The sequence below is a fragment of the Bubalus kerabau genome, chromosome 7, assembly GCF_029407905.1.
Source record: "Bubalus kerabau isolate K-KA32 ecotype Philippines breed swamp buffalo chromosome 7, PCC_UOA_SB_1v2, whole genome shotgun sequence".
Classification (NCBI taxonomy): Eukaryota; Metazoa; Chordata; class Mammalia; order Artiodactyla; family Bovidae; genus Bubalus; species Bubalus kerabau.
Genome location: NC_073630.1, coordinates 41,250,290 through 41,275,760, shown reverse-complemented (window position 1 = coordinate 41,275,760; position 25,471 = coordinate 41,250,290). Strand labels below are relative to the sequence as shown.

Here is a 25,471-nt window from a genome sequence, read left to right as displayed (position 1 = left end):
AAATTCTGACTGAATAACAACCACCATCCATTTACATATCAAGTTTTTAAAATACTCAGTTCAGTTCAGTTGCTCAGTCATGTCCGACTCTTTTCGACCCTATGAATCGCAGCACGCCAGGCCTCCCTGTCCATCACCATCTCCCAGAGTTCACTCAAACTCATGTCATTCGAGTCGGTGATGCCATCCAGCCATCTCATCCTCTGTCATCCCTTTCTCCTCCTGTCCCCAATCCCTCCCATCATTAGAGTCTTTTCCAATGAGTCAACTCTTCGCATGAGGTGGCCAAAGTACTAGAGTTTCAGCTTCAGCATCAGTCCTTCCAATGAACACCCAGAACTGATCTCCTTTAGAATGGACTGGTTGGATCTCCTTGCAGTCCAAGGGACTTTCAAGATTCTCAAAATGACTCCAGTTAAAGAGAGCTTTATTCTAAATCTGCACAAATGGAATTTTGATTGGTTGAAGTTCCAGGTGGTGGAAGTAGTCTACCCATTGACAGTCCCTTTTATAGCCCTCTTATTTCAAATAAATTCCACATCCATTCAAGTCCCGGAAGTGAAAGCAAGCATTACAGTGAAACAATTAAGAATGCCAGCTCTGGAGGCAGACTGTCTAGGCTTAAATTTCTGCTGTCCCACTTATTAGCTTGGTGATGTCACTGGCACGTTACTAACCCTCTCTTGTGTCTCATTTTCCTCCTCTGTAATGTGGGGGTAATGGTACCTGCCTCACAAATTCATCACTAAGTGCCCCAAAGTTATTAACATTGAGAAAATACATTTTTCATCATATCCCAATTTAATTACTTAGTTTATGTAACACAGCCAGAAGAGACAAATTATACTAATAGCATCACTGGGTTTTATAGTAATAAAAGTGAATATGAGAGCCACACCAGAGAGCACCAAAAGTTGGATTTATTGTTTCTGACAATCACACAGCAACTTTTAGTTTGTTCATATTCTCAGCATCACAAATCTCAAATACACTATTGCTTCTCAATTAAAAACATATACTCTGAAAAGTGATTAGATAGCTTTTAAAAATCATCATTTTATAGACTATCTTAAAAATCTTTGCCAAGTAAGATACTAGCTTTACCTTTATAAATCTCTGCATAAAATGAAAAGGCATACAAATTTCATTTCATTCTGTTTTTAAATACCATCTTTTGTTTCCCTTAAAAGATTTTTATCTATTCATTCAAAAGTATTCTGAAATTCCACTGCCCATTTAAGACAGAATGAAGGCATTTTAGAGCATCTGAACTAAGCACTGTCTTGACTGAACCGAAACAGGAATTCAATCAGGGTCCTCGTGGGCCTCCCAGCCATGCCTTTGCGAAGATAAGGAACCTCATCTTTGTTGGTCATCACACCTGCTATGTCTAAATGTGCCCACTTAGGATGAGTCACAAATTCTTTCAGGAATGCTGCAGCTGTACACGCTCCTGCAGATCTGAAGAGAAAGACAAAAATCAACATCTAACCCCATTAAACGTACACTGAATGTTCTATTAAGATCCTCCATTCTTGCTAAATGACTTCTATGATTAGAGAGCAAAGTCAAGCCAATGAGACCTTTAAAGAAGTTAACCCAGAAATCGATACCTATCTTTAGACACAGCTTTAAGCATAAAGGATAAATTCTTTTTCCTGTGGTAATGACCATATTGTCCATCTCCTTCCCTTACCATTTGCTTAAAATGACCTTTAGATTTGAAAATGCAAAAACTGAGAACCAGTTGGGAACCACCTTGAAAATAAAAGACAGAAATTAGTGCTTATGAGCACTATATTGAAAAGAAACTGGATACCTAAACCTTTGTGAAAGATTAAAACTGAAAATGCTCATTTTGGCAAACAATGATTGTAAAAATGTACTTTTATAGTTTATTTTACATACCTATATTTTCCAATGTTATTAACATCAGCAAGTTGGCAATCTATAACCTGTCTTGTGTAATGTTCAAAGAGAGGCATCCTCCAGACACGGTCTCCCGTTTCAATGCTGGCCTAGAGAACAAATAGGTATGACAGTTGGCAGAATAAATGAAGCAGGTTCTGACCTGTTACTCTAAAACATGACAAATACAACAGATTCCAGAATTATTTTAATTAATTAAAAAGCTTAGGAATTATAGAAGAAGCCAGGAATGCTATAGAACAGTCCTACAAAATTGTAGGGCATTTGCTGAAATTATCAAACTAATATTATGGGTCTCAGTTTAAATGAATAAGCTGGTATCCTGTAGTGCAGACAGGCTTTGCTGGTTTAATTAGGGTGAACTAGTCTTCATGATGTTTGTGGCCTTGGTGTGCCTAGAACTATACTACTAAAGGCCAGATACTAAGATAAAGTGACCTCATTAATTCATGTCATTTACATACTCATTCATTCATCCATCCATCATCTACTGAACTGCTAAACACCAAAAGGGGTTGGGGATCTAAAGATACTTAATATCTGAGTCATCAAAGGGCCTAAAGGCTAGTAGGAGAAATGGGTAAAGGTTGTTGTGATAAACTGTGGTCAACAGAAAGAGCCACAAGTGAAAAGTCAGGAAGCAGCAATGTAAGCTGTTTTTGAGACTCCAGAAGAGTAACTAACAGAAGAATCCACCAAGGGTTGAAAGTGACTACCTCCAGGAAGAGAGGGTGTAGGCTGTATAAACTGCTGACTGTTATTTCAATGTTTATGATATCAGAAGGACAGTGTGTGCCTGGTACAGAGGAGGGGAGAGGCCCCACATACTACCTGGAAGGAGACAACAGGGCTGAGTTTCTCCCAGAGGCTGGAGAAGATAGAGAGGGGCTTCACAAATGGCAAGATGACAGAAGTGAAAGGGAAGCAGTTTAAAAGAAAAGTTTAGGACCTTAAACCACATCAAGAATGTATTCAGGAACCTTTTGTATTTGTCCCTGCTGGTACACAGTAAGCTCCCATTAATTACTTGTTGAAAGAATGAGGTGCCAGATGGAGTTGTTTCATAGCCAAGTGGATGCTCAGGGCCTGGGGCTTAGGATAGACAGCAGCCAGAGAGGTGCCAGCTGAAGCCATGGGAATAGACGGGATTCCTGATGAACACTGTGCAGAGTAAGAACATGAGGTCCAGGACTGAAGTCAACCAAAGGGCCAGGCAAAGGAAAAATCTGGCCAAGGAGGCTGAAACAGAAGTCATCAAGAAAGGAAACCAGAAGAGAAGACTACTGTGGAAGCCAAGAGCAGGGTGTCACCAAGAGGCCAGAGGTACACGCTGCCTCTGGACAAGCTAAGGGAGGCTAACAGAGTGGTGTCACTGGGGAAAGCTGATGGCAGTGAAGAGTGTGGGGGTAGTGATGGGAAACTGCTGTGAAAGGGCTGGGTGGAGGTACAGAGCACAGCAGTAGAAACTGTCGTCCTCACTGTCCAGTAAGGAACCCGAGCAAGCCCTATTTACATACTCTCCTATTTGACTCATGACATGTGTTCGTTAAAAGGCCACTCCTTCTTTTACAAAGCTATCCTCATACCCTTTTCTACATCAGGGGTATTTTTAAGTCATGTTCACTTCATTCTGAGAAGGAATGTGGCATCATATTTATCATTTTTAAATATTTATAGAAAAGCACATTGAATCAAGTTTATGGAATCATTTCAAAGATAATTCTACAACATAAAAATCCCTGTAACTCAGGGTTGAAGAAATAAAGCATTCTAAGGCTAGAGGAATAAAATCACCTCCATAATTTAGGTGTTTCTTTGTTATTCTTACCTCAAATAGTTTGTTCCACAGCCAAGAAGAGTTGGTAAAGACCCCAGTGGCACCAGATCCCAAAGCTATGTCCATGGCACCTGCAAGACACAGCCCTTCAGGTCAGCATCCGGTCTCTCCTGGCAAGATGGGTTTCTCTACTGCTGTGCAGGCCAAAACTTTAGCCTTTAACACTATTTTAATGTCTCCCTCATTTTCAAAAAAGATGATGTTGGCAAATCCTTACCGTATATATTTACTAGCTTTTTAGTTTCTCAAGTTAGAATTCACCTTCAATTATTAAGGAAAATGCAAAAAAGCAAACATCAAATATCACCAATTATCTCATCCCAGGGATAACCATTACATATTTTTAATATTTCTTTCCAAATTTCTTCTAAACTAAAAGCAAAAACCCATAACTAAGACCACACTGTACATGTCCAAGTGCATGTTCTTACTCTTATGTTTTAAATGTTTATTCTTCTTTTATAAACAAATTCATTAGAAGTATTCTTAATGATTTTACAAGTCCACTACATAGAGGTACTGGCCTACCTCATTTTATTACACTCCGTTTTACTGTAATTTGAAGATGCTGCATCTTCAAAGGTTTGTGGCAATCCTATGTCAAGTAAGCCTATCAGAGCCATTTTCCTAAACCATTTGTTCACTTTGTGTCTCTGTCACATTTTGGTAATTCCTGCAATATTTGGAACTTTTTCATTTATTACTGTAATCTGTGATCAGTGTTCTTTGACGTTACCACTGTGACTCACAGAAGGTTTAAAAGATGGTTAATTAGCATTTTTCAGCAATAAAATATTCTGAATTGATATGTACATTGTATTTTTAGACATTATGCTACTGCAAACATAACAGTGACCCATATGTAAAAGCCCGTGATTCTGCATGATATTTGGGCAACTCTGTTTGGGTCATTTGTTCCTTGGGCTTTTGTTACTCTACCTCCCAATTATCTCTCAAACCTATCCATTTCCCTTCACCATGGCTACCACCATCATCTACCACTGGACTATGGTAATAGTTTTAAAAAAAAATGTACTGTCAAAAACTTCAAATATACACAAAGCAAAGAGAAGAATATAATGGACATACAAGGACCCATTAACCATCATCAATGATTATCAAGTCATGGGCAAACTTGTTTCACCTGCACTCCTAGATGCAACAGATAATACTGAAGTCAAACACACTCATTCTTAACACACACGCTTACACATCTACAGTCAATAACCACACACCGTTCACCAGCCCACCTGGCCTGCCAACCTCTCCTTGGTCCCTCTCCCTTGTGGTTGGGACACTGTTGGCCAAGGACCCTTCTGCAGAGCAAACTATCTCATAGTTCCCACTCATAGCTTCCTGCTGCACTTAGCTGCAGACTAAATCCTGCAACATGCCAAGGCCAGCAGGGGACTGGTGCCGACCAGGACGTGGGTCCCAAGTGTCTTGACCGCACCACACTCTGTTCCTCTCTGTCCTGTTCATTACCGCCCCCACACCCCAACCTGGAGGGGTGCCTTCTGTGGGATGCTCTTCCTTCCTTCCTCCACCCGGTGATGCCTCCTCCTTCAGACTCCAGCTCAAGCAGCACTTCTCACAGTGCCTGACTTCCTGTACCAGTCAAATTCCAGATACACAGGCTCTCATCAACTCCTTTTAACTTGGCTCCTCTATGCTGATCAGTGTGATGATCTGCTGACTGCCACTGTCCAAGGGATGCGGGCCTCACCTCTGTATGTCCCACCTCCATATTCCCAGCCATTCACAGGAATTAAATAGGGGCCAACTGAGTCAATAACTATTCATGACACCTACTACATCCCAGATACTATGGTGGGTGCTGGTTACTCACTGCCTGTGGTCTGTCTATATGACTGGGTGGGATACATGTTCAATTACACATACACACTCATGAATACTTTACTTTTCAAGTTAGTGACCTTTTCTGTATTTATTCACTTGTCCTTAAAACATTCCTATCAACTCCACAAGAACCTTGCATCAGTGTTTGAATTTCTCAGAGAGAAGATAAGCACTGGCCACGAACAAGAATGTGATCTGATCTCCTCTCTTAAAGGAAGAGAAAATGGGAGACATAAATATTTAATGTGATCCAACAGGGACCATGGTGCTAGAGATGATTTCATTACATATCTCAGAAAACAATTATTTTCTACACAATCACAGAACTAGTACCACCATCAGTTTCAGAAGTGCCATTATTGGGGGCACACTTCCCATTTTCTTTTACAAGGCACTTTTGAGGTTAAATGCTAACTCATCCGTGTTACCAGAATTTCTCAGAGTATGGAAGAAACATCAAAGCTCCAAGGAAGGTGCTGAAGTGACCACTCTCATTCCATCCTAAGCACAGGCATTAAGAAAACGAGAGGTACCATGCCTGAATGGCACCCACTGAGCAGCCACTGCTCCTACAGTCTGCTACAGGCCCGCTCTTTAAAGGTCAATAACATCAGTCCAGTGTGTGCCAAGCCAGGCACAACCACCTGTATCATCTCATTTAATGTACACAGGCAACCCCCGCCCCCAGCCCCTGCCAATGAGGTGCTATTATACCACTTTTACAGATGAGACCACTTAGACACTATCAAAGTCACATGCTCTTAAGAGGCAGCACTAATTTTAAAATGAGGTCTTCTCCTTCTAAAAGCTTATGTTCTTTTTCCTGCTAGGAACTCTGGTTGGAAACGTTCTCACCCTCTCCTTTAAATCCCAGCTCCTGGAACTCAAAAGGTACTCAATCAGTACTTGGGGAACTACAGCGAATCATCAAGAGCCTTCAGTGAGGACAATGGCCGGGGTGACCTGAAGGCTCACCTATGAGGCTGCCCTTGGTAATCTAGATCCAACTTTCACACCCTCTCATACCCCCAAGCTTGGGGAAAAAAAGGATGGGGGGGGCGCGGGGAGGCACTGTGACCCTCATTTACACAAAGGGAGTACTACCACCCACCTCAGCATTGCACCTCAAACACCAGCCCTAGAACCTCCATTGTTCAGCTTAAAGTGTTTACTAAGCTGAACAGAGACAGAACACCATAAAAATACTATAACACCAGCTTAAAAAAAGAGGAGTCTTTAGCAGATGAATCTATGGACAATTGTTAGAATCACATAAAAAAGAAATATGAACTGATTTTCTGTTAAAGGCTCACATGACCAGAAGAATTAAAATCAAAAGATGAAAATGATCTGAATTTTAATCTTAAAAGAGCTAGAGACACAATGAATCCCTAAAGTAAACTGCTGGATGAAAGATTATGAACATTGAGCTTTTGCAATAAGGTAATGACCACTATCATCCCTTTAGACATTTATCACTACCCCATAGAGCTGGTGGTCTAGCCTGTCGCATGCCAGCACTGTATTAAAAGAGGCTTTTCAGAAACTCCTTCCAATCTTCAAAACTCTGAGAGGTAAACAGACGTGTCCCCATGTACTGATGTTTGAGGGTGTCAGGGAACCAGCCCAAGGTTGGTGGACTAGGAAGTAGCACATCTGGGAGCCACCCCCGTGTTGGCCTTAAAGTCAACGTGCTTCACACAACAAACACATTACATGGCCCCGTCTCTGATACATGACCCTGCCACTCCCACCCCCTCACCCCAGTGTTTTTATTTCTGTATAAATTCAAATACAAAAGTTCAGAAAACACTCGGGCACGTCAGATACATCCTTTGCACCTCATGGACTGTGGCCTGCCGGGTTCCTTGGTCCGTGGCACTTCCCAGGCAAGAATACTGGAGTGGGTTACCATTTCCTTCTCCAGGGGATCTTCCTGACCCAGGGACAGAACCTGAGTCTCCTGCTTTGGCAGGCGATTCTCTACCACTGAGCTACTTGGGTAGCCCATCATGATTAATAAAAGCAACTACTGATTTGGGAACTTATCACTAATCTTTTCTGAGCTGTATCAAATGGCAACCATAACAGAAAACATTGCTTTGTATCATTTTTAGCTATCACTGTGGATGGGCTGATCTGAGCCACTTGTTATTTCTTTTTTTTAAAGTATAGCCTGGGATGTTTCGAAACCACTAAACCTAAGATTCAAAGCAGTTTACAACTGCAGAATAATTCTTTTGGTGAAAGATCTTTGAATACAAATGGAGCTCGCCAGATTTCAGCAAAATAATGAATGCCCTAAGTACAATGTGTGCACTCGAAGGCAACAAATGAGACTTTCTTCAAACAAAAGCAGGAAAAGCACACTGTCTGACCTGTCAGGGTGGCGGCATTAATGATGACCTTTGGGTTAAAAGTGTGAGCGTAGCAGAGTGCATCGGCCAGGATAAGTCTCCCCTCAGCATCGGTGTTATCCACCTGCAAAGAGGAAAGTCAAGAGACTAAAAGGATAAGATGATACAAACAATGAATACAAAATCTAGACACTCAGAGCAGTGTTCAGTTTAGAAGTATAAAAACGCTGCTGTGATGTTTGTCATCAATTATAAAAAATATACTACCATTAAAATAGGAATATATTTACTCTGAAGAGCAAATATAATTTAATAATCCCTGTATCAGAGCTGATGACTGAATGCTGATGACTTTGGAGGCTGAAATAAAGAGAAGTGTCTAGTTCACATTATCATTAAGTTTATAACAGGAGGGGGAAAATGTCAAGATTTTCAAAAACAAAAAGGTGAAAGAGTTGAAGAAAGATACACTAAAGCAGCAGCCTGGATCTCCAGACAAGAGAACTCTTGCAACTGCAGCAACTTCAGCTGTATTAGATATAATATATTTCTTCTTTTAAATACGCTTAGTCATTATGCGTAGTAGTGCATGCAAGCATGTGCCCAGCAGAGGATCTGCTGCCACATCCCCAGATGCAGTGCTCACGATGCAGGACTTGTTTTCTTCTCAAACACTTTGCTAAACGGAAAAAGTTACCACATCAAAGGTGTATCCAGAAAACAGCCTGTACTTTTTCCACTTTGCCCTGCTCTGCAGGGCTGGCTGCAAACTCATAAGCTGTGTATATAGCATACAGAAAGTAGGGGGAACAGTAAGGTAGGGAAAACAATCTTAAAATTCCCATAAAGAAATACCTTTGACTACACGAAAAGCTACTCATAATAAAGGTACTGCCCTTCCCTAAATGGGGCCCGCACTCTGCACCCATTCAAGGCAAGGAACAGCAGAACTCGGAGGCTGTGTCCTCCACCTACAAACCTGTATGGTCTTCCCGTTCCTGGCTCTAACAACATCCCCAGGCTTGTTGGCCTTCCCACTGGGCATATTTTCACAAAGAGGAGCCAAACCTGTTTTTTTTTTAAAAAAAAAAAAAAAAGAATACATGAAGGAACATGGAGTGTGCTATGTCCAAATATGCCACCCATAGGACCAAGGTCACAGTGGACCCTCAAGAGATGCCAGTCACAGACATCACCTTGACTAAATATTTGAGTTTAGCATCACCAATGACTCAGGTGGCATTACATGCACCAGTGACAAGAAGTACACATCACTCTTTCCAAAGAAGTCTAATTCTATCACGAAGAAATAACCCAAACAAATCCAAATCGTAGAATATCACAAGATAAACTTGAACCTTTAAAAACTTCCAAGAAAGGGGCAAAAAAGGGGGTGGGGTGGGACTAGGTTCTGGAGTAAAGAAAATTGAAGGGACATGATGACTACATGCAAGGGGTAATCGTTGAGTGGCTCCAAGATTTCAAAACCAAATAGAAATAAATGCTTGTGTACACAACACACACATAAAACTAACATTTTCTGGACAACTGGGCAGTTTGAATTTGGTTACTGCACCAATCCCTGGGAATGATAATGGTATTATCATTACACAGAATGTCTCTGTTCTTAGGAAATAAGCAGAAGTATGCAGGGGTGACATATCATGATGTCTGTGACTCACCTGTAAGACAGACCTGGACCACAGTCCAACTTTCTCGTGCAACGGAGGTGACACTGGGCAAGCCAATTCAATCTTAGTCCCGATCTCTAGGTCCCCCTCTGACACATGACAAACCTCCAGCATTGTGTCTGGCATTCTGAACTACAAAAATCGCTGCTGCAAACGGAGGATTTTTTCCGTCCAAAGCACTTTTTCTGCATGTCAAGGCGTTTAACCGGCTGCAACCCTATGAGATAATCACTACCCTACTTATCGGGCCTTTTCAGTTGGAGTAAACTGCAAACTTGACATTATGTGCCCCTGACTGCTAACCACATTTTGCAGAAGTAAAACAATCAATTCTAGTTACTGCCCATAATGCAGAATACATTTAACTCTGCCAGTTAAGACAACACTTAGCTAAACAAAGAGCTTCTGCCTGATGAAAACCATTTAAAAACCATCTCTTGACCTTTTCAGATTAAAGGGAACCATGTTTGTTGTCTCCATTCTACCACTTGACTGGATTCTAGAAGCTCTCCAAGACAGCCGCCCACGCACCTACAATGTTGATGGGCAGGTCGAGCTTGGCGGCAGACACGATGGCTGAACAGATAGTGGCAGCTCCTCCCATGTCGGCCCTCATGAGGTCCATGTTTGCAGCAGCCTTGATGGAGATGCCACCACTGGGGGAAAAGGACAAGGTACCATGTTAAGAGCAAACGAGGGGGCTAGACGCACTCTCAAAAAGTGTGGGGTGAACTACCTCATACAAGCACCAAGAAATTTCCAAATTGAGAATCTGAATGATTTCACCATTTAAAAAGATAATATTATGGTTTTCATAAAAGACACAAAGTAATTCCAGAAATACGGGGGGTTGGGGGGGCATCTTGGTTCATTTTATTTCTATCTGAATGAAATGTTAGCACTGCCACTGGAAACATTACTACATCATACAGTCAATGCTGCTTAAATCCTGTCTGAGCTCTGGACACTCATGTAGACTTGTCTTTACAGCAAATTATATGAATTGATCAACTTATTGAACCTGAAGGTCACAAGCTGTTAGGGAAAACAGACAAGTTCACAGAAGACTGGTAGGATCCCCTTTCAACTCCTAGGAAGACACAGGAGAAACTGGTTCTGACAGTCCCAAGGTACACCAGATCTTGCAGATAGCAAAATACAACCCACAGGCACAGGAAGACGCTAGCCCAAAGCCTTGAGACAGTGCCTAAACACAGGGGCAGAGAAAGGCTTCAATCCACAAGAAACCCAGGCCACTGCCCCAGCAGACTTCTGGAACCAACAAGGGACTTCTCTGCTCCTGGTTTATAAGAACCCAGGGTGACCTGCTTCACAGGCTGGGCAAGGAGGCAGGGGCTCTGACTTTGAGCTCTAATTGGATTCTGCTGCTGACTTGCCCTGCTGACAGAGAGTCAACTCCTTGCTCTGACATCTGCTCACCTTAGAAATCAGGCCCTAATTCTCACTCACCTCCAAAGCACTTGATAGTTAGATGGTTGTCATTTATACACCTAGAATTAAAGATTATCCATTGGCTCAGAATAAGAAAAGTACATTCCTGGTCCAAGAAGTCCAGATAACCCCATGAGGGCAAGGGGAGCATACTGGTCCTTCTATCTATTTTTAGGCTGCTTCCACTCAGGGGGTTCCACTCTTACCTACAGGACTATCGTTCTGAATAACCACCAGTTATCTTTGCTTACTTTTTAGATTCCCCTCCAATCCATCCATTTTTTTTCTCCTACATCCATCCTAGTTGAGGCTCCCACCATCAATGATTCAGATGCTTGCCTAGCTCCTATATATCCAAGTGTCCTACAGCAGCCTTACCCCTTCACTTTATTACCCATACAACTAAGAAATGTTTACAAATAGATGGAAAAAAAAAAAGATAAGCAGAAGAACCTGAAATGCTTTTTAGAAGTATATATAAAAATTCAAAATAGGTCACAGCCTTAAAGCCTAAAACCTTAAGACTTACTGAAGGACACAAGTACTTGGCATAGATAATAATTTCTTAAACACGGCAGAAAAAAGTATAAACTATAAAATTAAAAATTGCTAACTACACCTCACTGCAAATAAAAACTGCTCTTCAAAAGACACCACTTTAAAGGATATATATCTGGAATATATATTTTAAAAAACATACAACTCAGTAAGACAAACACTCCTGTAAGTGTTTTGCCGAAGGCAAAAGACTCGAAGAGATACTTGACTAAAGAAGATGTACCAACGGCTAATCAGCACATTTTTAAAATGTTAAACATCATTAGTTAGAGAAATGCAAAGTAAACCTCAAAGAAATACTACTACACGCTCCCTGAGTGACTAGAACTAGAAAGACGGACGCCATGAAGTGCTGGAGAGGACAGGGAACAACTAGAACCTTGTACACCGATGGTAGGAATGCAAAATGGCATAATCACCTTGGAAAAGTTTGGTAGTTTCTTGTAAAGTTAAACATGTAGTTATTATACAACTCAGCCCTCCTCTCCTAGGTGTTTAACTAAGAGGAAGACAAACATATCCACACAAAGCCTTACAGATGATGCTGGCTTTTATAATTAATAACTCAAAACTGGGACAACCCAAATTTCCGTCAACAACGATTGGATAAACAAATGCTGGTATTTCCCTACAATGGAATATGACCAACAACATGGTTAAATCTCAAAGATAATATGCTGAGAAAGAGGCTGGTCTTTTTATTAAAAGAGTCCATGTAAATGAATTTCTAGAAGAGGCAAAAGTAACCTACAATAACAGAAAGATGACCGGTCATCTGAGGTGGGGGTGAGAAAGGGGATGAGTGCAAAAAAGCACGCTCCAAAATTCCCAGGGGAGTTTTTGGGGCCTTGGAGAAATGTTTTATTTTCATGATAGAGGTGGTTGTTGCAGGGGTGCACACATTTCTTAAGCTCACTATACTGAACACCTAATGGGTGAAAACTGAACACTCAATAAGTGAACTTTACTGTAAATATATATATTTCTAAGGTCATTCTTTCCCTCTGCTAGACACCCTTCAGTTACTTTCAACTGTTCAAAGTCCAAAATCTAACCAGATCCAGAACAACCCAGTTTCTGCCAACGTCGCCAGCTGTGCCTCGATCCCTGCCCCAGTCATGTGCTATCATGGCCGCCCTGGCATTTTTTTCAGTACTAGGAATTTCCCCTCTTTCTTCCCATCCGCAGCCTTCACCTGGCTCTTTCCCTGACCTACTCCCCACAGAACTAACTCCCTTATCCTTCACATCTTAAGCTAAAAATGTCACTTCTTCTAGGAAGCTTCTCTAAACCAAAAAGACTAGGTTGAGCACCCTTGCTAAATATCCCCATAACAAAAAGTTGAAATACAGATTTAAGTGAACAACTTCACCCTGAGCATAAAAGTTTTGCATTGACATTACCCCAATGATAGTATAAAACTGTCACAATTAGCAAGACATTTAAGAACAACTTTCATTATCTAATTTTTATGTGCTGTAATGTTTCTTTTTATTTTATTTTTGGCTGTGCCATGGGGCTTGTGGGATCTTAGTTCCCTGACCAGGGGCTGAACCTGGGTCCCAGCAGTGAAAGCACTGAGTTCTAACCACTGGACCACCAGAGAATTCTCTGCTGTAGTGTTTTATAAAACACACTTTAATACAACAGTATATGCACATGATATATATAAATATGCATATTTTTCAATGGTATGAGCTCAAATCTTTTACTGATGGGCCAAATAATGATCATTTGGAGACCAATGCTTTAAATGAGAGGAAGTGAACCACTGAAAGGAAAACACAGGAGGCACTGCAGTCTGCTAGTATAAGGAAGACCACTCTGGTGGTCAGATCTGCCCAGGACACAGGCATCACAGTACCTAGAAACTCTCTTGTAAGGGCAGGATTCATTCACATTTCAGATGGAGTTCTTGAATGGGTACAAAAACGTACTAGGGGACATCAAAATTTTATAGATCTTTAGCAGCATTTTCCAAAGCAGTTTCTATGGACCATGATTTCCTGAGACACAAGTTCTCTTCAAAAGGAAATTTAGATGTTAATTATATTTCAATTAAAAACAAAAAAGATTTAGAAAACGCTGTGTTCTATACCCCCAAGAAGTACTACAGTTGAAACAAAATAAAAAACTTATTCGTTTTATCTAACCTAGACTTTTAATCAAGTAATCTTTTTCAAGTTTCACATTTAATTAGCATCCCAGAAACCAGTACTCAGTAGCAAATGCTTTCCATGGGAAATACTGACTCAGACCATCTTTTCCAACTCAGTTTCTCCCTGGTTGAAATAGCCAGAGTGAGCTTCCATTTCTAAGGAACACTTATGGTTTAAGGCAGGGATCCTCACCCTCAGGGATCTAATGCTTCATAAGCTAAGGTGGAGCTGATGTAATAATAAAATACTCAATAAATGTAATGCTCTTGAGTCATCCCAAAACCATGCCCCACCCCCCAGCCCCCCAGTCTGTGTCTTCCACGCAATCGGTCCCTGGTGCCAAAAAGGTTGGGGACTGCTGGTTTAAGGAGATTAATGAAAGCTAGACTGGTCAGCAAAAAATGTCAACTGAAGTAAGCAAAGGGAAGACAGCATGATCCACACAGCTGCCTCACCTTATCCAGCTGGAAATTTTAACATCCCCGTAAAAGAATCAAAATGTATGGCAGTATTAGTTATGGAGCTTTCAAACAATCATTTAACCTGAGTCATGATTGCCTCACCTGCAGAACGTCCACAACGCCTAGCTCCTGGGGTAAGATCAGGGCTAATATATGTAAAATGCCCTAATACAGCCTCTGACACACAGTGTGCATTTTATAAGTGGTGACCTAATACATTTAAAGTAACACATAAGATCTGACCAAACACCATACTTCTGAACAAATCACACACCAAATAATACAACTACATACAAAGCATTCACCAAAATACAAAGCATGGATACAATAAATAAGTACCTGTCAAAGGTAATCCCCTTCCCAACAAACACCAAGGGAGGTTCACTTGCATTGGGACTGCCTTTGTAGTGAATTTCCAGGAAGACTGGAGGCTCTTCGGACCCTTTGGCCACACTTAGAAATGATCCCATTTCCTGTTCCTCAATCCAAGACTTGGGTCTACAAGGCAGGAAAAGAAAAATGTAAATACACATTGCTCTATTTCAATAACTTAGAATAAAGTCATCTGTGTGTAAAAAACAGTATAACATACAAGCTCTTAAAATACATACATGTTAAGTTCTGAAAATATATACATGTTAATGCTTCAATTATCACCTCCTATCTTCCAACAAAGGTTCGTCTAGTCAAGGCTATGGTTTTTCCTGTGGTCATGTATGGATGTGAGAGTTGGACTATGAAGAAAGCTGAGCACCGAAGAATTGATGCTTTTGAACTGTGGTATTGGAGAAGACTCTTGAGAGTCCCTTGGACTGCAAGGAGATCCAACCAGTCCATTCTGAAGGCGATCAGCCCTGGGATTTCTTTGGAAGGAATGATGCTAAAGCTGAAACTCCAGTACTTTGGCCACCTTATGCGAAGAGTTGACTCATTGGAAAAGACTCTGATGCTGGGAGGGACTGGGGGCAGGAGGAGAAGGGGACGAGAGAGGATGAGATGGCTGGATGGCATCACTGACTCGATGGATGTGAGTCTGAGTGAACTCCGGGAGTTGGTGATGGACAGGGAGGCCTGGCATGCTGCGATTCATGGGGTCGCAAAGAGTCAGACATGACTGAGCGACTGATCTGATCTGATCTGCTTTCTGTATATTCCTGGGTCAGTCACTTGATTCTGAATCTGTTTCCTCATCTACAAAATAAGATTAATGACACCTCCTTCAAAAGATTAATGACATCTCCATCAAAAGATTACTTGTAGAATTATAGAAGAATTCACGTATGGTATGTAATATGATGTCAGGTAACACTGCATAGTCAAAGGCTAGGGGCACAAAAGAGCTTTGTATTGATTTCTGGCCACAGTAATTAGGCCAAGGGAAGACTTCTACCCTCCTACAGACAGACCAGAAACAACGTCATTCAAGAAATGTTCCTCTGGCACCTGCCTAGCCAGAGGAGCTAAGCAGGTGAATGAAATTGTTGAAACTATTAAACTAGAACTTCATCATAGAGAGGGAGGGAATCCTCTTGGGGTTGGGAGGGAATGCCCAACTTCAGAGGGAAAAGAATATAAAAATGGAAGGTATGACAATTAAAAGAAACTCACTTCAAAAGAAGCGAGGCTGTATAATGTGGGCATTTTTAATCACAAACCTAGTACTTGATGTTTTATTAAAGTCCTGCCCTTCTGGAAGTACAGTCTGTACCTCTTTGATTTACACCCACCTAACGCTAGAGTGAGTTTGATGCAGCTGCCTCAATTTAATAGGTTACATTCTGCCCACCTGACCTGCCCCATTTCTGGCTGAGTTTCCTTTGCTCCACCTCAAGCCCTGTGGTTTCCCAAGGCCACTGCATAGGTGCTTCTGCCCTGCTCTCTCATCTGTTCACCTCCCTGAACTGCTCAGGCACCATTTTTGTTGGCAAACCTTTTCAATTCTTCCACAATTCTCCCCAGCTCTCTGCTCTTGCAGCACCCCCTATACCATTTCCCTTCCTATTCCTTCCTGCAGAGCCCTCAGTTGTCTGAGGACAAGAACCACCCCCCATCTTTGTATGCCAAGTTCCAGGTGTACAGGAGGTGCTGTTACTGAAGACATGTGGCCACACGGCCACGATCTGCTGACAAAACGTAGCTCTGGTGTCTCCTTAAATAAAACAAGGAACAGTCTTCACCAAGACACCTTTTTAGAGACTAAACATTGCCACAGAATACACAGCAACCATCCCAGAAATTTTATCAAGCTCCAATACTGCATCTTCTATAGACGGCACATTTTCTTTATCTAGATCACAGAAGTTTCCCTGAAAAAAAACGTGAATTCTAATCACAATTAAATAGTGAAGAATCCTTTTAAATGTAAACACCCTTGATTAGCAACTTTGATAGTAAAGGATTCTTTAGGTGAAGCAAATATCTATCAAGTTACTTTCATTATAAATCCCCAAATACTTAGACTTGGTTTGCTTAAGATTAGGGGGAGTTCCCAAGGATGGCATAAAGCCTAGAGGTGCAGCGTTTTAGGTTCAACAGCAAGGCTGCTGACAACAAACCTCAGGACAGCCAGGGAACACCAGCTCTGATATCTGATCTAGCTAAGGGAATCTACCAGGCAGATTCTCATTCCATGCCAAGGAGGGTATGCTATGTTATTCACTTATGTCAAAAAAGAGAAAAGACAGAAAGAATTCACCAAAACTAAACACAATATGTACACTCCTCAAAAAGGTAATAGTTACAATTCGATCCAATAATTCAATTCCTAGGTACATGCCCAATAGATATGAAAACATATGTCCACACAAAACCTTGTACACAAATGCTCACAGCAGCATTATTTGCAGTCCAAAAAGTATGTGCTGTGCTTAGTCACTCAACTCTTTTGCAACCCCATGGACTGCAGCCCGCCAGGCTCCTCTGTCCATGGGGATTCTCCAGGCAAAAATACTGGAGTGGGTTGCCAGGTCCTCCCCCAGGGGATCTTCCCAACCCAGGGATCAAACCCAGGTCTCCTGCATTGCAGGCAGATTCTTTACCATCTGGGCCACCAGGGAAGTCCATCCAAAAATGTCTATGAACTGATGGCTGGGGAAAAGGGAAATGAAGAGTGGGTACAAGATTCTTTTTCAGGGTAATGAAAATGTTCTAAAATTGACTGTGGTGACGGCAGCACAACTCTGTAAATATACTCGAGATTACGGAATTGTATATTTTACATGAGGGAATTGCATGTTATATGAATTATATTTCAATAAAACTGCTACAAAACACATACAAAATGTAGTGTGACGCCACAACACTGTCAAAAGCAGGCAAGATATGACAGAAATAAATCTCAAACTGAAGAACCCTTACCCCTTCTTGTGTGTGGCTGCCAGAGGGTCACTTTACCTCTCTGGTCTCAAGTTAATTCTCTGAATGGTGAGAGAGCTGGATTTTAGGATCTCTGAAGCTCCATCTGGCTCTAGCATCATATGAGTCTATGGTATAATCCTGAATTACCTGATGAAGACGTCTGTTTTAATACTAGCACTTTTGAGATTCTCCTCAACAATTTCGGCAAATTTGGTTGGCGTCATCTCGTTGGCAGGCGTCTCCATCAAGCGGCGTGCCAGGTTCTGCCCAGAAGCAAAGAGGACGCCTCTCTGCCAGGCCTCCTGGTCCTCACTGGCAGAAGAAAACACAAGGTCACCGTCAGACAGCCTCTCAGAACACTGACCACAGCCTGCAAGGAGGGCTCTAACTGAAGACAAACGAAAAGTGATGGATAGAGGGTGCCCACATATATTCTTTGTAATCTGAACCAGGGAGGCAGCTGTTATGGTTTATAAAGAACTGGAAAGACTTTCCTGGTGGGTCCAGAGGTTGAGACCATGAGTCTCCACTGCAGGGGGCGCAGGTTTGATCCCTGGTCAGGGAACTAAGGCCCGGCATGCTTCATGGCATGGCCAAAAACAAAAATAAAAGCCAGAAAACACGACCCCCACTGAGCCAAGTGAGAGAAGACCTAGAATCACCTTCTGTATGAAAAGGGGGTTGGCCTGATGGACCTCTGAAGCCCTAAATCTGCTCCCCAATCTGACAGCAGATGTGTTCACAGAAAGGCCTGAAGGACTGCAGAATGAGCTCCCCCTGGTCAGTCCTGCCGGAGAATTGCCAGCTTCTGCCTTCTCCCTGTCTGGCTTGGGACCCTGAACTCCGACCTGCCGGAAATCAGGGTTGGCTTCACAAAACAAAGGACGTGGGCCAACTTTCCAGGACCCTGGCTCTTCTTGTGCACCACAGGAATTAACACACATGGTGTGGGGACGGACAAAACAACACTCATTGTTTACAGAGTTCACCATGGGTTTTGCCTTCTGATCATAAAAGTCACATGAGATCTGATTCACAACTCTACTCAACCAAAGAGGAAAATGATTTCTGTCACTTCATTGAGGTCACCCAACCAGAAAGTGAGAGCTGGCTTCAAAGCCAGGCTGACGGGTCGCAGGGCCTTCATTTTCACTCACTGTATCACAGGTGCCAACAAGACCCCCGTTGTCCCCTGCCACGTCTCCTGAGGGTCTCACACTGTCTGCTCCTTAACCCAGGACAGGGCTGGAGTATAAGTGGTGCTCAAAAAATGTGCCCAAAGCTGAGTCTCCCACTAGACTAGGAGGGCAGGGACCGGATCCCGGCATCTGCTTATTTCTGGCCTTTAGCACAGAGCCCGCAGGTGCTAGGTAGATGGAAGTGATCTGCATTAAAACCTTCTGGGACCCTTCTGTCATCTTGTTCTATCCCTCCTCAGGGGGCCAACCAGGAATAGTTTCCTAGGAACCAGCAAGCACGGAGAAGGGATCTAGAGAGTCGGAGGGAAACACACACAGGAGCAGCCAGGAGCAGAAAAGAGGCAGAGTCATCATACTCCTAAACTGACGAGGGCCATGAGAGAGCCACAGACAAGCCACGAGGCAGTGCCGGCCGCTGAAAGGCAGGCAGCTCATGTCCAGGAGGCCGTGCCATCAGCACCCAGGGAATGGACCTGGTCCTCGTTTCGTGCCATCACCTTCCATGGAGCTTGGCCGACACCACCACCTTCTTTTTCTGCTTCAGGTCATCATACTCATAGAGCCCGAGCACCGCTCCTTCCGCAGCCGCCTGGGCATCTCCGCAGGGGTCCACCTCCACCGACGGGATCTCCAGGTCCTGAATCTGTCTGCACCCCGCTTCACAGGGCAGAGGAACCAGAAAACCAGAGTCAGTCAGGGACCCCTCAGAGGACAGATGGCAGAGACTTAGGGTGGGGTCCTGAGAAAACATCAAGACTGAGGTTCAAATCCCGGCCCTGACGCTGATCTTTCTGAGCTTTCACTTCCCTTTCCATACAGTGAGGACATGCACACACCTCACATAGTAGTGGGAGGACAGAATGATGGATAAATGATTGGTCTACCTCACATGGTAGTGGGGGGAAAGAATGATGGATTAAATGATTGGTCTACCCTGATGGCTCAGACGGTAAAGCGTCTGTCTACAATGCGGGAGACCCGGGTTCGATCCCTGGGTTGGGAAGATCCCCTGGAGAAGGAAATGGCAATCCACTCCAGGACTATTGCCTGGAAAATCCCATGGACAGAGGAGCCTGGTAGGCTACAGGCCATGGGGTCGCAAAGAGTAGGACACGACGGAGCGACTTCTCTTTCACTTCACCTCACGTGGTAGTGGGAGGAAACAATGATGGATTAAATGACTGGTCTCACTCACAAGGAAGTGACGGCTATTTCAAGTACCACTTCTGAAACACTGGGGCTCCCTGAGGAAGCGTCCCAGTCCTAGAAGCTTGCCTATTAAAAGTGAGAGAGCAGTGATGACACTGCAATTACATCCAAGGAGCTGAGCAAAGTCCATTATTAACACAGCGTTTATTAAGATCGAGTCAGCAAAATGCCCCAAATAAAAGTTAGGAAATAATCACCCAACATCAACTTTGAAAGTAAATTTAACAAGCACATACGATATATGTGGGGTCACAGCACAATCCAGCTAATGATCCCCGCCTCAGCGACGGTGTTCTAAGCTTCTTTAACCACAGTCTCCTCGATGAAAGCCTCATCCTGCCACTCAGCCCTGACAGGACCCAAAGGCACCTACTCCAACTCTTCAAACTGTCCAGGTGGCAAACTGGGACAGGCACACACCTCTGTAACTAGTCATAAATAAGCACTTTGTACTTTGCATCCATTTTCTCTGATGTGTAAATAGTTATGACTCCATGTGATTTAAAAGTGGGGCAACACCATGGATACATTACAAAAAAAGAAAAAAACAAATCTACCCACCAGGACTTTCTGGCTAAAAAAGAGTTCTAAGGCCAATACTGCAAGAGGGAACAAATGGTACTGAAACCCTAGACACAAGCTAAAGAAATATAAAAATGAAATTCCATAACCTAACCTTCTATATCTAAAGTAAGGCCAAGCATACTGGGTAAGGAAAACTGAGTATTTGTTGAGAGTTATTTGTATGAATGTGGGAAGGATAATGATGGTAAGAGGACAAAAAGAGCTGAGATTGATAATCTTACAGAGTGACCCTTAGGAATCTTTAACAACAGTAAACTTCAAAAGTTAAAGAACCTGCAACAGCAGCTCTGATGTTTTCTTTGCCTTCATGCCAGTTCTCCTGTTCATCAATTCCAGCATTCTTTTTGCCAAGGCCAACTACCACCACGCTAGGGAAGTCCTGTTCCAAAAAGTACAAAAAGTCAGCCACTTTGATCTTTAACGCATCCATTTCTAGCATGAAATGGTATATGACCTTTCACACAACCACCTTAACCTCCGCACAGGACAAAACTCACCAAGAAATTTGGTTGTTTTAATTTTTTTAAGCCCTGACATCTTGGTAAAGTTTTATAACTGTGTGTTGGAAAGGCTGAGTGACGACAATCCTGCAAATGTCTGCTTCTGTAAGACAGGGCTACTGAACCAAGAAAGCCTATAGACTGAGGAATATGAGATGCAGTATTTTTCGACAGCAGTTTGCCTCTTGACAATTTAACCAATGCTTGTGGCTTAATACTGGGATAAAGCTCATTCATAATCCAACACACAATTTTCCGTATAATGGTACAGCCAAAGTACTAGGCACATATAGGTGTTCACTGAGGGTTTGCCAAATAAACCTTATCTTCATCTCATACCTCATGTAGACCATAAAAGGTTCGGGTTTTGCCTGCCTTCAGGGGTGGTCCAGATCTGAAACAAAAAGAAATAGTTGTGTTAAAAAATATAGTTTGCTCTGTCCCCTTGTAAAGTGACATAAACCAACTGTATTATTACAGTGGTCTGATGCTTCTGCAAATTTGCTACTTATGTTATCAAAAGCAGAACTCTCTCAGAAATCTCTCAGATTTCTCAGATGCAGCACTTCTAATTCTAGCTCAAAAACTTCCAGATTAGATTTAATGCACTTATTTTAAAACAATGATAGAAAGCAGTGCCATGGGTGGGTAATGCAGAGAAGACTGAGCACTGGATGGAGGCTGACCTCAATCTTAAATCTAATAAAAGATGTAAGTGGCTGACTTGACTGCACTGTGTTTAGCTTGGAGGATTTTTGTGATTTATCTACAGATGGGATACCAGGCAATTTCCAAACAAAGCAGCTGGCAATACACAAGTATAGCCTGAGAACTGGATGCACTGGTACCATGCAGTCAGGAAGGCCAGGCTGTTCTGTACTCGAACAGGTTAGCTTCTGGATTAATGAATTAATCAAAGCACTTCAGGGAGCTGTGGAAGGGTAAAGGATTGGTAATTGACAGGGGATGCAAATTCTGTCATCCAATAGTTAGACAATTATTCTAATTATTAGGCTACATCTATCAGATACTAATAGGTTATCTCTAATTCAAATAATATGCAGTTGCAGTGGCCTATGTTGACAACTGTTTCTGTTAAATTGCGGCCCATAGCTGAGAAGGAGTGGAAATGCAAACCTTTTCCTACCTTCCCCATTCCCTGACTAATCCAAGAGTAGTTAGAATCTCAGGCCCCCACCAGATTTACTGAACTGGAATGTGCATTCTAACTACACCCCCAGGCAATTCACGTGTCCTTTAAGATTTGAGAAGCCCTTGAAATTCAAAGCTTATGATGCAGCCTTCTGAGGCTATCTGATCTAGCCCAGAACAGGCTATTCCCCCCAAGTGAAGAGGAGTTAAAGGGGTAGAGACATTGGAAGGAAGCAGGTGGGAGGTGGGGTGGGGAGAAATGAACTGAAGCCAGGAGGGTAGGCTGAGGAAATCTGGTACTTTCCAGATCCTTCTGGGTCAGCCTCTCGCAATACCCTGGTGATTGGGTTGAAGTAGCCTGATTTCCCAGAACTGTGAACCACAAAGTACCAACATACAATCAACAGACACTTACTTTCACTTTCACCAAGAACATCCTGGCCAGTGTATTTCTGTGCATTTTCCTCCACCAGAACACAAAAGACATTCTCTTTCACCTTCAGGCATTAAAAAAATTGAAATTCAAAGATGAATACGTACATGTTCAAAATTTCTCTCAGCTTTCCAGACACCGATTTATTAAAATTCTCTCCTGCACTTGTAAACTGAGGCTCATCTTCTTCTTTTTCTTTGCTATAGATTCCTAAAACAAGGCCCTGAGAAAAAGAGAAAAAAGGTGTATATAAGTAGAGTAGATCCCAGACAGGGACTCAAGGGATCCCAAATTCCAGAAAAAGCTAATCATTTCAACCAAACCATGTCCCCCTCAAGGACAAAAGAACAAGGCCAAAAAAGCAGCAGGTGCTGAGCAGTCAACTACACTCATATCCTGCCTATGTGTTTCAAACTCCTGCTAACACAACAGCCAAATTACTACCTGTCCTGGTCTTAATGGTCCCTCTCAAGAGCTTTCACAACACAGAGGGCTTTTCCTTCACTTTCTGCAGAAACAGCTCTCTGATCTCTCCCCCTTTCCATCCAAAAGCTGGTCATAAAATTTCCCATGAGAAAGTTTCTTTCCTTGTACCAGCAAGAGAACATTCTTATCATCAGAGACTGATGATAAGATTTGGGAGTCAATACCAAAAGGGACCTGTACAAAAAACCTATTAAAATAACCCTCATCCTCCCTTAGTTTTCCCCACATATTTCCTAGTACCTGTCTCTCAACTGACTGCCCCTAGGCTCCTTTGCCTAATCACATTCCCACAATTTCTCATTCTCTGTTTATAAAGGTATATAAGCTTTGGGGCCTATAGGCTTCTTCCGGTCTTCTCCCTTTTGAAGACTGGACACATAAAAATATGAAGTAAAACTTGTATGCCTTTCTCTTGTTAATATAATCTGTTTTAGGTCCATTTCATTCTTAGTCTCAGCCCTAGAATCTAGGTGAGTAGAAGTAAGTTTTCCCTCCTTTACAACTTTAAATGCAAGAATGTGCAATATTCTGGGATACTATCTCGATAAAGCCAAGGGCTGCACTTGCTGATACTAACAAGTTCTCTGGCCAACTCATAGGCTGGAAGAGAGGAAAAGGATGCACCTTCACTGGGAGGGTCAGGGACATACAACACTCTCTCAGCACTTAGTGGCTTATCCTTCATCTCCTTGAGCCCCAGACTCCAAACACCTGAAACAAGGAAGTAAACCTAGGAATCACTGTTGACCTCTGCACAGCAATTTATGACTTTAAAAATGTGCTCTGACTTAGGGCACCTTTGTAAGGTGGAAAGAACATGTAGTCTTCCCACTTGACAGATAAGGAAACCGAAATCTGGTCTGATATACTAGCCTGGGGCCAACAGAACCCGGCAAGAATCCAGATGCCTTCCCTCACTGTCCTCTGTGCTTTCTACAAAATCACACTGGTACTTAGACAAAATCATGTCTTGTCTTTTCTATTAAAAAAAAAAAAAAGGCTTCCTCTGTGTTGGTAACCTTCCCAGGTTCTAACTTTCCTAAGGCTGCCAACTGCCTGGGGTTCCAGGGAACCAAGTAGGGAACTGATCAGACAGAACACACACGTTACCTGAGCAGGATGTATTTCCATAGTACTGAAAAGAACAGGGGACAGACCTCTGGTCCCTCAGCCACCCTGAACTCAAGCCCCATCCAGAATACTTCTAGCCAGGGACAGTCCTGCTGGCTCTCAAGCCTGACTCCCACGCGTGTGCTCCTCCCACGGAGCCGTTTCCCCTTTCCAGATCCCCCTACGACCAAATTTTAGTGACCTTCACAATGGGGTTTCTTCTGCAGGACACTTCTTTTAATCTCACGAACAGACGGATCTCCCTGCAAAGCCCTTTTCCCTAGAGAGACGTTATTTTTCTCTAGAAACCCTTCCACGTAGTTTACTCCCGGAGGACCTGTGTTTTCCTGGTCTTCACCTTCAGCAGAGGAGAGAGGTCCTGGTATGGAACCCGAGGCCAGTGACTATCTGACTCTAGGGCATTTCACCTCACCAATACTTGGGCATCCTCCTAGCTAAGGTGGGAACAATCCTGGCGCCGTCATTCCCCGGGTTACTGGGAGGACTGAACAAAATCGCAAAATAAAAGCACGGTACAGAGTTGGAGCTCAGGTAACGGTAGCTATCTATCTATGGCTATCAATCTCTCGTGCTCAGAGTTCGGATCCTAGCACTTTCAAGCAAAAGAAGAAAGAGCGCATCCCCCGCACTAGCCTAGTAGAATACTGGGGGGTCTGCAGCCTCGCGCAGCCGGTTGCCAAAGCCGAGCTCGGCAAAAGCAAGGTATTTTCTCTTTAGTCGATGTCTGCGACTTGGCTCAGAAGCCCGGGACACCGCGGCCTCGCCCCGCCCCCAAGTCCCCGTCGCCCGTGGGCACGACTTTCGCGGCGGCCCCGGGGCGAGCCGCTGCCTCTCACCTTCGTCATGTCTGCAGCGGCTGGACCGGGTGCCCACAAACGCTTCACGCTCAGATGTCGGACGGCGACTCGCGCGGCAGCCGGAAGAGGCAGCAAGAACATCTTTTCGGCTCGGCCCCCCGTACCGCCCTCCACCGAGCACGTGGCGACGGGAAGGCGGGCGCGCTCCTAGAAGCCGGGCTTTGGGGGACGGCCTGCGCGCGCCTAGGGGTGGGGCAGGTGCCAAGGGGCGTGGCGTGCGTACGCCAGGGGCGCGGCGGGAGGGCGTCAGTGGGCGGG

At 43.2% G+C, this 25,471-nt stretch overlaps 1 protein-coding gene across 1 annotated transcript; it reads right to left on the bottom strand.

Moving 5' to 3' along the window:
* Positions 1 to 897: 897 nt before the first annotated feature.
* Positions 898 to 25,463, bottom strand: LAP3 (leucine aminopeptidase 3). Its single transcript, XM_055588119.1, has 13 exons — positions 25,193 to 25,463; positions 22,847 to 22,962; positions 21,494 to 21,548; positions 20,928 to 21,033; positions 19,358 to 19,517; positions 17,809 to 17,973; positions 14,644 to 14,802; positions 10,206 to 10,330; positions 8,963 to 9,051; positions 8,005 to 8,107; positions 3,758 to 3,837; positions 1,909 to 2,018; positions 898 to 1,461 (listed from the first exon to the last, which is right to left on the bottom strand). The coding sequence occupies exons 1-13, from the start codon at positions 25,292 to 25,294 to the stop codon at positions 1,272 to 1,274; spliced, it is 1,560 nt and encodes a 519-aa protein (XP_055444094.1). The 5' UTR covers positions 25,295 to 25,463; the 3' UTR covers positions 898 to 1,271.
* Between the last annotated feature and the right edge of the window lie 8 nt (positions 25,464 to 25,471).